A 15,877-nucleotide genomic window follows, 5' to 3' on the forward strand; every position below is an offset into this window, starting at 1 on the left:
GTCCATCACACTCAACATATAGAACAAATCCTTTTTAAATCACTATTCTAGAAAAATTTTGACCCAGAAAAAGGAAAAGATGTGTCCAATATTGATGGGGACAATGCCTCATAATGTAAAAAAAAAAAAAAAAATTGAGACAGAGTCTCACTCTGTTGCCCAGGCTGCAGTGCAGCAACGTGATCTCAGCTCGCTGCAACCTCCACCTCCCCAGGCTCAAGCGTTTCACGTGCCTCAGCCTCCCAAGTAGCTGGGATTACAGGTGCATGCCACCACACCCAGCTAATTTTTGTATTTTTAGTAGAGATGGGGTTTCGCCATGTTGCCCAGGCTAGTCTCAAACTCCTGAACTCAGGTGATCTGTCAACCTCAGCCTCCCAAAGTGCTGGGATAACAGTCATGAGTCACTGCGCCCCACTGTAAAATTATAAAATGCCAGGAAAAAGCAATGAGGATAGTGCCCCCAAAACTGTTTATTGAAATGGCCTTGAGGTAATTTTGTGAGTGTTACCATGAATAGTCAAAAGAGTCTAAATATACCTGCTATTATTTATAAAGATACAATGTTGGAGAGAAGAACTAACCTTATAGATAGATAAGCAGCCATATTTTCTAGCTAAAAACAAGATTTATGACTTGACAAGAGACTTTTCATATGGCTGTGGGTATAACAGGGAATCTAGGAGATATAATTTGGATGCCAAAATGTTACAATTCCTGGAATATTTCCTTGCATCAGTGAGATAACAGGGCAGAATATTTTTAGTAGGATCTGTCCTGGAAAATCTAAAATGTACAGCAAGACATTCTTTCTATTAAATTGTCACACACTGTTGATGACAGTGTAAATTGGCATCTCTGTGCTGAAATATGGTATAGCAAGAGGGTACACACCCATCCATCCATTCATTCATCAATTATCTACTGAGTTGCATACTGTGTGCCAGACCTAGTTATAGGACCTGGACATATAACAGTTAACAAACAAGTAAAATGACTTAACCTCACGGAGCTTAGTGATGGAGCTAATTATAACCATTGACTCAGCAATTCCTCTTCTAGAAATTAATCATAAAGAAATAATCATTAATGTACAAAATTATTTCATTACAAAGATGTACACCATGTTGAATTTTTTTTTCTTTCTTTCTTTTTTTTTTTTTTTTTTTGAGATAGAGTCTCACTCTGTCTCCCAGGCTGGAGTGCAGTGGCGTAATCTCGGCTCACTGCAACCTCCGCCTCTAGGGTTCAAGCGATTCTTCTGCCTCACCCTCCCGAGTACCTGGGACTACAGGTGCATACCACCATACCTGGCTAATTTTTGTATTTTTAGTGGAAACGGGGCTTCATCATGCTGGCCAGGATGGTCTTGAACTCCTGACGTCGTGATCCACCTGCCTCGGCCTCCCAAAGTGCTGGGATTACAGGTGTGAGCCACTGCACCCAGCCGTTAAATTTTTAATAGTATGAAACTTAAAGTGACCTAAATGTCCAATAAAGCATGATATAGCTATACGAAACAATACCAGAAGGACATTAAGTGATGTTGTAAAAGAATATTTTGAACAAAAGAATAATGTCCCCAAGTTATTATTAAGTTAAAAAGCAGACTACAACTGCTAAGTGGCATGAGAGAACTTCAAGGCGTTGTTCTAAAACTAGATTGTGACACTGATTACACAAATACAGATTTAATGAAAATGTATTGAACTGTACACTTAAAATGGATGAATGTAATTGGGTTTTCTTGTTGTTGTTGTTGTTGTTTGAGATGGAGTCTTGCTCTGTCGCCAGGCTGGCCTGCAGTGGCACGATCTAAGCCCACTGCAACCTCCGCCTCCTGAGTTCAAGCGATTCTCCTGCCTCAGCCTCCCGAGTAGCTGGGATTACAGGCACCCACCATCGTGCCCGGCTAATTTTATTTATTTATTATTTATTTATTTATTATTTGTGTGTGTGTGTGTGAGGAGTCTCGCTCTGTCGCCCAAGCTGAAGTGCAGTGACACAATCTCGGCTCACTACAACCTCCAACACCCAGGTTCAAGTGATTCTCCTGCCTCAGCCTCCTAAGTAGCTGGGACTACAGGCGCGCGCCACCACGCCTGGCTAATTTTTTGTATTTTAGTAGAGATGGGGTTTCAACATGTTGGCCAGGATGGTCTCGATCTCCTGACCGCGTGATCCGCCCACCTCGGCCTCCCAAAGTGCTGGGATTACAGGCGTGAGCCACCACACCCAGCCTAATTTTTGTATTTTTAGTAGAGACGGGGATTTCACCATCTTGGGCTAGCTGGTCTCGAACTCCTGACCTCGTGATCCACCCGCCTTGGTCTCCCAAAGTGCTGGGATTACAGGTGTGAGCCACCGTGCCCGGCCAGATGAATGTAATTGTTTAAAAAAAAAAAAAGCACAAAGCATTTTGTTCTGAAACTATTTTAATGTAAAGTCACTTACATAACTAAATTAGAAAGCACTGGGATGATATAAGCCAAAGCATTAATGAGTCAAATTAATGGTGGGAAGAAGTATTTTCTTTTGTTTTATCGATATCTTCTAAATGTTCTATAATAAAAAATTTATTTTGCAATAAGAAAACACAGGCCAGGTGCAGTGGCTCATGTCTGTAATCCCAGCACTTGGGGAGGCCGAGGCAGACGGATTGCTCAAGACCAGGAGTTCGAGGCCAGCCTGGGCAACATGGCAAAACACTGTCTCCACAAAAAATGCAAAAATTATCCGGGTATGGTGGCACAAACCTCTAGTCCCAGCTTCTCTGTTGGCTGATGTGGGAGAATCACTTGAGCCTGGGAGGCAGAGGTTGCAGTGAGCTGTGATCGTGCCACTGTACTCCAGCCTGCGTGACAGAGTGATGCCCTATCTCAAAGAAAAAAAGGAGAAGAAAGGCCGGGCGGGGTGGCTAACGCCTGTAATCCCAGCACTTTGGGAGGCTGAGGCAGGCAGATCATTTGAGGTCAGGAGTTCAAGACCAGCCTGGCCAACACTGTGAAACCCGTCTCTACTAAAATACAAAAATTAGCCGGGTGTGGTGGCGGTGGCCTGTAATCTCAGCTACTCAGGAGGCTGAAGCAGGAGACTGGCTTGAGCCCGGGAGGTGGAGCTTGCAGTGAACCGAGATCATGCCACTGCACTCCAGCCTGGGCGACAGAGCAAGACTTCATCTCAAAAAACAACAACAACAACAACAACAACAATTAACTACCCTTGTCCTTGGCTAACCTAAGGCAATAATCCAGAACTGAGAGTTTTTAACCTTTACAAGCATTAAACCCATGCCACCCACTGAGCTAGAAGAGTTCTCCTTACTTACCACCAGAGGGACCCTTAGTTCCTCTGAAACGTGGCGTTTCTGAAGCTACAATCCAGTATAAAGTCTGACACCAGAGAACTCCCAGCCATGTCAAACTTATGCAAAATTATTTTAGGTGCTTCGAAAAACAGGTTTTACAGGCCAATCAAATATAATTGTATAAAATTAAGTTTAGGCCGGGCGCGGTGGCTCAAGCCTGTAATCCCAGCACTTTGGGAGGCCAAGGTGGGCAGATCACGAGGTCAGGAGATAGAGACCATCCTGGCTAACACGGTGAAACCCTGTCTCTACTAAAAATACAAAAAATTAGCCGGGCATGGTGGCGGGTGCCTGTAGTCCCAGCTACTCGGGAGGCTGAGGCAGGAGAATGGCGTGAACCCGGGAAGTAGGGAGCTTGCAGTGAGCCGAGATCACGCCACTACACTCCAGCCTGGGAGACAGTGCGAGACTCCGTCTCAAAAATAAATAAATAAATAAATAATAAAAAATAAAATTAAGTTTAGGATACTTTAGCACATTTCACAGAAAAAAGGCCAAAGCTGTTTGACATTTAAAATGTCTCCACTGGAACTAATATAGTAAATTCAAGTGAAGACAATGAGCTGTCTGCAAGAAAATATGCAGTGGGACTGTTGATTGGGAACACTAACAGCTTTTAGTGAGGGGAGAATAAAAGCCCACAGATGAGAAAACAAGATGCCAGAAATAAATGTAAATCAACCACCATATCTGCAAACAGCTGGCCTTGAGAAAAGATAAAAATTCCTTGTACTTGTTTCTGGGTACGGAGCTTGCGTTCAAAATGTTTCCAAAGACCACAAGAATGGCAAAAGCATATTGTCTTCAAATGAAGTACAACTTCTTTATTATCTTTTTGATTAACTTGTGTATTTTTCTTCCTGATTAGAGAGGCTTACAGCTTGTTCCCATTTCTTTGGAGGAAAAAGTATAGAATCATTCATTGCTCCCTGTAGTTTTACCTACAGAAAGAATTTACAATGGAATAAACAATTACTGGCTGGGCACGGTGGCTCACACCTGCAATCCCAACACTTTGGGAGACCGAGGCGGGCAGATCATTTGAGGTCAGGAGTTCAGGACCAGCCCAGGCAACATGGTGAAACCCCATCTCTACTAAAAATACAAAAATTAGCCGAGTGTGGTAGCGCGCACCTGTAATCCCGGCTACTCAGGAGGCTGAGGCAGGAGAATCACCTGAGCCCAGGACATGGAGGTTATAACGAGCTGAGATCCGGCTACTGCACTCCAGCCTGGGAAACAGAGCAAGACTCCGTCTCAAAAAAAAAAAAAAAAAAAAAGTACTAATTACCAATGTGCTATGTCTAGCACTGCACTAACCCTTTCCTTTTTTAAAAAATTTCATCTTTCCCTTTATTTTGACATTATGACATTAAATAAAGTCCAAGAGATATTGGGCTGGTCCTTGTTTGGTCTCTGCCCTTTCCTTCTTTTCCAAGTGGTATTCATCATGCTTCTCTTGGAAGTCTTCTCAAATAACCTTATGTCTATAACATACTTTCTTCTAGATTCTTTTGAGAGTCTATTTGTATTAGATCTAGAAATAGAAATGTAAGGCTGAAATGTATTACTATGACAAACTATGTATGTGTGTATTACAATCTTAATTGTGCTAATAAGGATAATTATAATAAATATAATATGGATGATTCAAAAAGGTTAGATGGTTGTAATTAAAAAAAAAATTGTCCTTGGATATTCCATTTGATTTGCTAAGCCTCGTGTTCTCTAACTTCATATCTCCATCTCCCCCACCCCAACCAAAATATATATACACACTGTGTATACATATACACTCACACTATGAAGAGCTGACTATAGAAGCTGGAAATTGCCCTGTTTCTTCCCGCTGCTTGCTACCTTCTTCAGTTCTGGACATCGGCTCCGCAGTGGAACTAGGTAGCCTCAACTCTTATAATGATTCAAGATTTTTCCTGTTTTACAACTTGAGGGAAGCTGGGGAACCTGTTAAGAGGATCCCAGCAATGAACTGGGCCTCAAGTGGAATGTCTCCCACTTTTCTGCCTAACCTGCACGTCCATCAGCACCTCATCAATGAGATACGACTCCTCCGGGGAGAATTTCACCCTGCCTGGTCCCCTTCCCTAGGGAGCCCTTCGCCAACCCTGGGACAGCCCCAAACGACAGCTCCCGAGCGCCACCCGGACCAGACTCCAGGGCCGCCCCGTCCCGCCACCCTTTTTCCCGCCCAGACTCCACGTCTTCTGAAAGAGGGCGTGGCCCGCAGGAAGTTCTCGCGTTACGGAAAGTGAAGTGTTTCCGGCTCCGGTGTCATGGCCGGCTCCTACCCTGAAGGTGCACCTGCAGTCCTCGCCGATAAGAGGCAGCAGTTCGGAAGCCGGTTCCTGAGCGATCCGGCGCGCGTCTTCCACCACAATGCCTGGTAATCACCCTGCCCCCTCGCGCGGCCTGTCGCTGGCCCTCTGTCCCGCCGCCTCGGAGCATTCCGAAAAGCCCCTGACCGCCGGCCACGAGTCAAGCTGCCCTACCCGAGGCACTCTCCAAGGGGAGAGAAACTCCTAGGTCAGCGACTCACCCTGCTCGCAGCCAGGACGTGAGGCCCCGACGCTGCCCGTTTGATTTTCTCGGGGACAATGTGGAGTGGTCGGAAGAGCAAGCCGCGGCGGCGGAGAGAAAAGTCCAGGAGAACAGTATCCAGCGGGTGTGCCAGGAGAAACAAGGTGCGCTTACATGGGCTCTCGTTGGTGTCAACAGCCAGCGTATTGCCGAACGCGCCCTCCCGGAGAGGCCAGGGAACCGCGGCCGCCCAGATCCTTTATTCCTGGCCTGATGCGGCTCTCAGGAGTAGAGCAGGACAGGGAGGGGATGAGCAAGGAGGGAAAAGGGCTGCATTGTAACAAAATCTTAAGTCGTAGAGGGTTTTTTAAATATATAGTTTTACTTTGGAGGAGGGTAATTTTGTCTTTAATTATGTTGAGTAGATCCACGTTGATATGGCTAGCCAATGACAACTGTGTGGTCACGCGATCATCTTAGAACCTGTACTTTTTACATGATTTGCATTTTCCATGAGGAGATGTTTCCATTGAAGCTTCATTTAAGTGATTAGATTCTAAATATTGTTGGGAGGGGGGCTAATGACTGGTGACTGTGTGTCTATTACTTGTGTGATGGTTATGAGAATTTAGGGCTTCAGTCAAGGAAAGGTGGATGCAGCACAGTGGAGATAAGTCTGGCCAAAGAAAAGGAGGCCCCTGCTTGAGAGGTTGATGATTTCACTGCAAAATATCCCTAGATAGTAAAACTAGGACTGATTGTTCCAGACAATTGAAGATAGGACTACAAATTTAGTACCTGCTGAAAGAGTTCTGTACAACAAAAAGGTTCCAGTTACAAAACATTCACCCTGCATAGTCTGACAGCAACTAGATCAAAGCAAGTTAATAGTTGAAAGGGATTTTGAAAATCATGTGGTTCAATATTCTCTTTTTATAGTTAAAGACACTTGGACCACAGGACATTAAGTGCTTTTCCCAGAGGTAAGCAGTCAGTAGTAGCAGTAGTGGAACTAAAATCCTGTTTCTTAGGGGGTCTTGGTTGATTCAGCAGGTGAGCTGTGAGTTGTTAACACACTTCTTAGTGGATTCCAACTTCCATTGTCACTGTCCTGCTCAATTTGTTAGGTTTTTATTCTTTCTACTACACTAGTCAAGGCCCCCTGAATTGGCAAGAGCAGTAAACTGAAATCTGGGACTGTCATGATCACCTTAAAAACAGCCTTCATTTAAACTGTCCATACTTTTTTTTTTTTTTTTTTTGGAGGCGGAGTCTCGCTCTGTTACCAGGCTGGAGTGCAGTGGCGCGATCTCAGCTCACTGCAATCTCCTCCTCCCTGGTTCAAGCGATTCCCCTGCCTCAGCCTCCCGAGTAGCTGGGACTACAGGTGTGCACCACCATGCCTGGCTAATTTTTTGTATTTTGGTACAGATGGGGTTTCACCATGCTGGCCAGGATGGTCTCAATCTCCTGACCTCATGATCCGCCCATCTTAGCCTCCCAAAGTGCTGGGATTACAGGCATGAGCCACTGCACCTGGCTACTTCTAGGATTTTTTAATAGTTAAAAGTCATCTGGCTGGGCGCGATGACTCATGCCTGTAATCCCAGCACTCTGGGAGGCCGAGGCAGGTGGATCACGAGGTCAGGAGATTGAGACCATCCTGGCTAACACGGTGAAACCCCGTCTGTACTAAAAAATACAAAAAATTAGCCGGGTGTGGTGGTGGGCGCCTGTAGTCCCAGCTACTCAGTAGGATGAGGCAGGAGAATGGCATGAACCCGGGAGGTGGAGCTTGCGGTGAGCCAAGATTGCGCCCCTGCACTCCAGCCTGGGTGACAGAGCGAGACTCTGTCTCAAAAAGAAAAAAAAGTCATCCAAAGATGTAGGAGGACACTTGATAGATAGTAAGTTCTCTGGTTGATTGTTCAAACAGAATTTAGACTCTCCTATAATGATGGATGGGGCATTTGGGTATAATGCCAGATGGCAGGACTAAATGACCTCAGAAATGCCTTCAGTTCTGGGACTGTGGCTCTACCTGAGGATACTTTTAGTATTAAAGTGACATTTGGTAAAGCAGGATAATTGACATTAGATATAAATAAAATATTTGAGAGCTGGTTCTTAAAATTTTTTCTTAAATATTTACAGTTGATAATGAGATCAATGCCCACAAATACTGGAATGACTTCTACAAAATCCACGAAAATGGGTTTTTCAAGGATAGACATTGGCTTTTTACCGAATTCCCTGAGCTGGCACCTAGCCAAAATCAAAATCATTTGAAGGATTGGTTCTTGGAGAACAACAGTGAAGTACGTGAATGTAGAAACAATGAGGATGGACCTGGTTTAATAATGGAAGAACAGCACAAGTGTTCTTCGAAGAGCCTTGAACATAAAACACAGACACCTCCTGTGGAGGAGAATGTAACTCAGAAAATTAGGGACCTGGAAATTTGTGCTGATGAGTTTCCTGGATCCTCAGCCACCTACCAAATACTGGAGGTAACCTTTTATTGTCTTGGTAGTGGGATATGTGAAGCTATTATATTTGTGCACATGAGGTAGCATAGAGAGGCTGACAATAAAAGTAACTTCTATTGGATGATGCTGACTAGACTTGACCCTTATATTAGCCTGGAATCACCTCCATTTTTGAACTGATAAAATGCCCTCAGTGCAGGCCAGATATCTGGTGGTCATCACAGACAAAGATCACACGGGAATAGCATGTCACTTCCAAAAATTGTATTAATAGCATCATGCTGTACCTGTCACATGACACTGTATCATACAGGTGAAAGAGCTCAACATGATCATGCTATAACTCTGGAAAAAAGTCCCAGATCAGAAGAAATTGTTGCTTCTCTTCTAATACAGTTATAGGAATGGAGAGGGTAGTTAGGATGGTGCCTGTTTCTTAGGCCTGGGATAATTCTCTTCCTCTGCATTTGGATGGTGTTGCAGAGTCTAGACCTGGAAAAATGTCTAGACTGGTATAATGTAAATTCATAAATGAGGACTGCGCACGTTACTGGAAGCTGGTTCTGGAACTGGTTAGCCTTGGGATTGAGTCCTATGGTGTGATCTTAGACAATTTCCTTACCCTCTCTGAGCAGTGAGACTGCTGCCTCTGCACCTTATACTTATGAGGATGGAGATAATGTATGTAAAAAGGCTAAGAACAGTATCTGGCACATAGTTAAGCCCGTAATAAATAGTTGCTGTCTTCATTACCACACAGCACTGTGTTTAGGACAAGGTTGTCAAGGTCCCCTTTTCATACATTTTTCAGCACAGTCTATTACAAATATTTTCACAATAATAATATAAGCTTAGTAAGAAAATACTTCATCTACAGGACCATTTGCTAGAACTCAAAAGATAAAAGCAATCCTTGCCCTTTTTTCTAGACCACCTCGTTTCTGCTAATAAAAACCCATGCTCTTGTCTTTTAAGGGTTCCTGAAGTCAACATCAAAATCAACAAATGTCATGGGTACTGTTTAGCTCTGGTCACTACACCTTCCCTAATACAGTTAGGCCAGATTCTTGTTGATTATTATTTTTCTAGCTTTTCTAGCTTTAGGGAATTAACTCTGGAAAGTTCTGTGATTAATAGTTCATTTCTGTCTGCAGGTTGGCTGTGGTGTGGGAAACACAGTCTTTCCAATTTTACAAACGAACAAGTAAGTATGTTGTAAAAGTTTATGATAGCAAAGAAGATAAAAGTGAAGGTTGGCTGGGCACATTGCTTCACGACAGTAATCCCAGCACTTTGGGAGGCCAAAGCAGGATTGCTTGAGGCCAGGAGTGTGAGACCAGCCAGGGCAATGTAGCAAGGAAAAAAAAGTAAAGGTTTTTTTCAAAACTTGCTGCATCAAACTATCAATAATGGTTATTGGAAAATATGGATTATGTCAGATTCAGATTTCTACATTGTTCATTTATGGATTGTTTTAATTTGATTATCTTTGTCATTTGGAAAATTAGACTTAAAACTTGCTAGTGTTAACGTTTAGTGCCTTCTTCTTCTAAGGAACAAATGTGTTCAACTTTTCCATTCTCATGATCTCTGAAGAACAGTCAGTGGCTGAGTTGTCATTACCCCCATGGTAGAGTTGAGAAAGCTATCATACATGAAGGTGTCTCCTGTTCTGATGAAAACACACTGGTTTTGTGTACTTAAGCAGAACGCTTCTGACACCAAATGTGCGGGGTTTTTGCCAACACTGACCAATTCAACAACAGCTGGGTGTCCTACAATTCAATTCTGACACTGTCTACTTGGAGTTGGTATCAGATCCCACAAGTTAAGGGTTCGGTCCCAGAAGACTGCCCCCCACTTCAGATGCCAGTTGTGAATCTGGCCCTCCGTGTTTCTGCCCTACAGGCTGTAAATCAGGGGAGCCCTGTCTCCAGTTCAATAATTTCCTAGAATGGCTCACAGAACTCAGGGAAACACTTTGCTTACATTTATGTGTTTGTTATGAAGGATACAGATTAACAGCCAGCTGAAGAAGTAATTAGAGTGGGGTTCAGGGGATCTCACGCTCAGGAGCTTTGACCCTGAGGAGCTCAGTGCAGTGTTCTCCTAGCACACGGATGTGTTCACCAACCTGGAAGCTCATCAAGGCGTTTTTTTTAGTTTTGAGACAAGCTCTTGTTCTGTCATCCCGACTAGAGCACAGTGGTGTGCCCATAGCACACTGCAGGCTCAAACTCCTAGGCTCAAGCAATCGTCTCACCTCAGCCTCCCAAGTAGCTGGGACTACAGACACATGCCACCATGCCCAGCTAATTTTTGTTTATTTTTTGTAGAGACAGGGTCTCACTTTGTTGCCCAGACTGGTCACAAACTCCTGGGCTCAAGTGATCCTCTTGCCTCGGCCTCCCAAAGTGCTGGAATTACATGCATAAGTCACCGTTCCCAGCCTCAAGAGTTTTTATACAGCTAGGACACAGACTCATGGGAAAATTAATTTTAAAAGGAGAAGAAGAAAATAGTTTTCATACAACATAATCTGCATTTCTATTCAGGACATTGGTGGGTGAAGCTGAAAGTTCCAATCAGTTTGCCCTTACTAGTGTTGGCCCCACCCCAGGTCATCTCATTAACATAAATTCAGTGTGGTCCTGAGGGAGTTCATCATGAATAACAAAAGATACAGAGTCTTGCTTCATCTCCCAGGTTGGAGTGCAGTGGCACAATCTCGACTCATTGCAACCTCCTCCTTCCAGGTTCAAGTGATTCACCTGCCTCAGCCTCCCTAGTAGCTGGGATTAAGGGTGCGTGCCACCACACACAACTAATTTTTATATTTTTAGTAGAGACGGGGTTTCACCACATTGGCCAGGCTGGTCTCAGACTCCTGACCTCAGGTGATCTACCTGCCTTGGCCTCCCAAAGTGCTGGGATTATATGTGTGAGCCACCACGCCCAGCCTGCTGAGGAAATTCTTAAGGTTTTTGGAACTCTCTGCCTGGAACCACAAAGACCAACACCAAATATATTTATTATACCATACCTGTTTTGTTTTGTTTGAGACGGAGTCTTGCTCTGTTGCCCAGGCTGGAGTGCAGTGGCGTAATCTTGGCTCACTGCAACCTCTGCCTCCTGGGTTCAAGCGATTCTCCTGCCTCAGCCTCCCAAATACCCGGGATTACAGGCATGCGCCACAATGCCCAGCTAATTTTTGTATTTTTAGTAGAGATGGGGTTTTGCCATGTCGGCTAGGCTGGTCTGGAACTCCTGACCTCAAGTGATCCACCCACCTCAGCCTCCCAAAGTGCTGGGATTACAGGTGTGAGCCATGGCTCCCGGCCCTATAGCTGTTTTTAAACCCCTTGTGGAAATGACATTCCAGTTCTGTATTCATACTGGAATCCACTGTTTCTCAAAGGTTTCATATAATATATACTTTGCCAATTTAGCCCACAGTATTCATTAACAGGATTAAGTAAAACATTAGCCTCATTACTAATATATATTTGAATATTTCTACAATTTGTTCTCAGAAATTTCTAAGAAAATGGCAAGTCCTAGTACTAACACTGAAGAAAAGAGATTGTTCTGCTCTTGAAGTTACATTCTGAGGAACCCACCTCAAATGGGAGATTGACTTAGCTTCAAGTTATGGCCATTAATCATCAATATCATCAATGAATGTAAAACTGAATGTAGATGGCATCTTTGCCACAGCCTCTTTATGCCATTTAAATAAGATCGCTGTGTTCAATATCTTACTAGAACCCACTTGTTCATGTAATTCACTGGCTTAGAATTGGCATGTTTTCTACTGCCTGTGAATCAGGTTTAAATTGTTGGGCATAGTTTTCAAAGTCCTCTACAAGAGTGTGCCCTATAAAGTATGTCCTCTTATCCCTCAGTGCACTGGTCACACCTTGCATGTCTTTCCCTGACTCCGTACCTTTCCAAAATGTCCTTTGTTTCTACTACTCTATTTCCTTCCTTCCTCACATTCAGATCAGAAGCATCTAGAAAACTTCCCTAGTTGTTATCGTCCAGCTGCCTCACTCTGCAGTCTTTTTCGAGACAGTCTCACTCTGTCACCCAGGCTGGAGTGCAGTGATTCGATCTCAGCTAGCCACAACCTCCGCCTCCCGGGTTCAAGCAATTATCCTGCCTCAGCCTCCCGAGTAGTTGGGATTACAGGTGCCCACCACCACGCCCAGCTAATTTTTGTATTATTGATTGATTGGTTGGTTGAGATGGAGTTTTGCTCTTGTTGCCCAGGCTGGAGTGCAGTGGTGCGATCTTGGCTCACTGTAACCTCCGCCTCCTGGGATCAAGTGATTCTCCTGCCTCAGCCTCCCAAGTAGCTGGGATTACAGGCATGCGCCACCATACCCAGCTAATTTTATATTTTTAGTAGAGACGGGGTTTCTCCATGTTGGTCAGGCTGGTCTCGAACTCCCGACTTCAGGTGATCCACCCACCTCAGCCTCCCGAAGTGCTGGGATTACAGGTGTGAGCCACTGTACCCGGCTAATTTTTGTACTTTTTAGTAGAGATGAGCTTTCACCATGTTGGCCAGGCGGGTCTTGAACTCCTGACCTCAGGTGATCCACCCACCTCGGTCTCCCAACGTGCTGGAATTACAGGCATGAGCCACCATGCCCAGCCCACTCTGCAGTCTTCTTGAGTTACCCTATTGCCTGGATCCTTTTTTTTTTTTTTTTTTTTTTTGAGACAGGATTTCTGTCACCCAAGCTGGAATGCAGTGGTGCCATCACAGCTCACTGTAGCTTCGACCTTCCAGGGTTCAGGTGATCCTCCCACCTCAGCCTCCCAAGTAGCTGGGACAACAGGTGTGTGCCACCACCCCTGCTAATTTTTGTCTTTTTTGTAGAAATGGGGTTTTGTCATGTTGCCCAGGCCAGGGTTCTTAATATTTTTTTAATGTATCTGATAAAGCCTTAGGATCATTTCTCAGGCTAATGTATTTTTCATTTGTTTTCTTTTTATATATAACAGCTTTATTGAGATATAAAGTGTGTAATACAGTGGTTTTTTTGTTTGGTTGGTTTTTTGTTTTGTTTTGGTTTGGTTTTGAGATGGCATCTTGCCCTGTCGCCCGGGCTGGAGTGCAGTGGCACGATCTTGGCTCACTGCAACCTCTGCCTCCCAGTTTCAAGCGATTCTCCTGCCTCAGCCTCCCGAGTAGCTGGGATTACAAGCGCCCGCCACCACACCCAGCTAATTTTTGTATTTTTAGGATTCACTGTGTTGGCCAGGCTGGTCTCGAACTCCTGACCTCGTGATCTGCCTGCCTCGGCCTGCCAAAGTGCTGGGATTACAGGCGTGAGCCACCGCACCCGGCCGTAATGCAGTGGTTTTAAGTTAATTCACAGAGTTGTGCAGCCATCACTGCAGTCAACTTCAGGACATTTTCATCACCCCAAAAAGAAGCCCTATACCCATTAGCAGTCACTCCCCATTTCCCAATTTCCCCCAATCTCTAGCCCTAAGCAACCACTACTCTACAAATGCACAAATCTCTATATAGATTTATCTTGGGCTAATTTGAAGTATATGAAGTAAAATAGAGAAAACCAATTATTTTGAAATACAGTTCTATCCTCAGAGCCCAATTAAGGACTCTGATTTTAAAAATAATACTCTTAGCCCTTCATATTCACCTCTTCTGCATCCGAGGATTCAAGCAACCATGGATTGAGAATAAATAGTATAGGCCAGGCGCAGTGGCCCATGCCTATAATCCCAGCACTTTGGAAGGCCAAGGAGATAGGATCACCTGAGCCCAGGAGTTCAAGACGAGCCTGAGCAACATAGTGAGACCCCGTCTCTACAAAAAAATTAGCCGCCGGGTGCTGCGGCTCATGCCTGTAATCCCAGCACTTTGGGAGACCGAGACGGGCAGATCACAAGGTCAGGAGATGGAGAACATCCTGGCTAACACAGTGAAACCCCGTCTCCACTCAAAATACAAAAAAAAATTAGCCGGTCGTGGTGGCAGGCACCTGTAGTCCCAGCTACTTGGGAGGCTGAGGCAGGAGAATGGTGTGAACCCGGGAGGCGGAGCTTGCAGTGAGCGGAGATCGCACCACTGCACTCCAGCCTGGGCGACAGAGTGAGACTCCGTCTCAAAAAAAAAAAAAAAAAAGAAATTGCCAAGCATGCTGGCATGCACGTGTAGTCTCAGCTACTTTGGAGGCTGAGGCCAGAGGATTGGTTGGGGCTGCAGTGAGCCATGATCACACCACTGTACTCCAGGTGACAGAGCAAGACCCTGTCTCAAAAATCAATAAAACAACAATTTTTAAAACTATAACTGTTTACATAGCATTTATATTAGGCGTTATAGATGATTTAATGTATGCAGGAGGATGTGTGTGGGTTGTATGCAAATGCTACACCCGACACCATTGTGTAAGAGACTTGAGCTGGATACCAAGGGACAACTATATGACCTGTAGAAAACTTAAAGAGAAGCACAGGCCAGGTGTGGTGGCTCACTCTTGTAATCCCAGCAGTTTGAGAGGCCTAGGTGGGCAGATCACCTGAGGTCAGGAGTTCGAGCCCAGCCTGGCCAACATGGCGAAACCCCATCTTTACTAAAAATACAAAAATTAACCAGGTGTGGTGGTGGGCGCCTGTAATCCCAGCTACTCAGGAAGCTAAGGCAGGAAAATGGCTTGGACCCAGGAGTGGAGGTTGCAGTGAGCCAAGACCACGCTATTGCACTCCAGCCTGGGTGACAAAAGCAAAACTCCGTCTCAAAAAAAAAAGAAAAGCACAAAGAGGCCAGGCACGGTGGCTCATGCCTGTAATCTGAACACTTTGGGAAGCCAAGGTGGGCAGATTACTTAAGGTCAGGAGTTCAAGACCAACCTAGTCAACATGGTGAAACCCTGTCTCTCCTAAAAATACAAAAATTAACAGGGCATGGTGGTGGGCACCTGTAGTCCCAGCTACTCAGGAGGCTGAGGCGGGAGAATCACTTGAACCTGGGAGGCAGAGGCTGCAGTGAGCTGAGATTGCCCCACTGTACTCCAGCCTGGGTGACACAGCCGAGACCTCGTGTCTCAAAAAAAAAAAAAAGAAAAACATAAAGAAGAAAACAACGCTTGCCAGGCACGGTGGCTCACCCCTGAAATTCCAGCACCTTGGGAGGCCGAGGCAGGTGGATCACCTGAGGTCAGGAGTTTGAGACTAGCCTGGCCAACATGGTGAAACCCCGTCTCTACTAAAAATACAAAAATTAGCTGGGTATGGTGGTGCGCACCTGTAATCCAAGCTACTTGGGGGGCTGAGGTAGGAGGATCACTTGAACCCAGGAGGCAAAGACTGCAATGAGTCTTTTAGAAAGCAGAAGCTGAGTCTGATAGAACTTAGCCCGTGACCTTAATGGGTACTCAGCAGATGCAGCTGCCTGGCTGATTCGAGAACAGGACAGGCATGGACCCTGCTTTCAGAGCAGTGC

The 15,877-nt window shown here is 44.9% G+C and overlaps 1 protein-coding gene across 1 annotated transcript in view; it reads left to right on the plus strand.

Moving 5' to 3' along the window:
- The first annotated feature begins 5,661 nt into the window (after positions 1 to 5,661).
- Positions 5,662 to 15,877, plus strand: part of METTL2B (methyltransferase 2B, tRNA N3-cytidine) — a 28,039-nt gene continuing 17,823 nt past the window's right edge. The window contains exons 1-4 of the mRNA XM_055392221.2: positions 5,662 to 5,729; positions 5,849 to 6,069; positions 8,060 to 8,415; positions 9,549 to 9,598. Of these exons, the coding sequence (XP_055248196.2) occupies positions 5,662 to 5,729; positions 5,849 to 6,069; positions 8,060 to 8,415; positions 9,549 to 9,598 (695 nt within the window). The remainder of the gene's footprint in view (positions 5,730 to 5,848; positions 6,070 to 8,059; positions 8,416 to 9,548; positions 9,599 to 15,877) is intronic.

The sequence above is a fragment of the Gorilla gorilla genome, chromosome 6 (genome assembly GCF_029281585.2).
Source record: "Gorilla gorilla gorilla isolate KB3781 chromosome 6, NHGRI_mGorGor1-v2.1_pri, whole genome shotgun sequence".
NCBI lineage: Eukaryota > Metazoa > Chordata > Mammalia > Primates > Hominidae > Gorilla > Gorilla gorilla.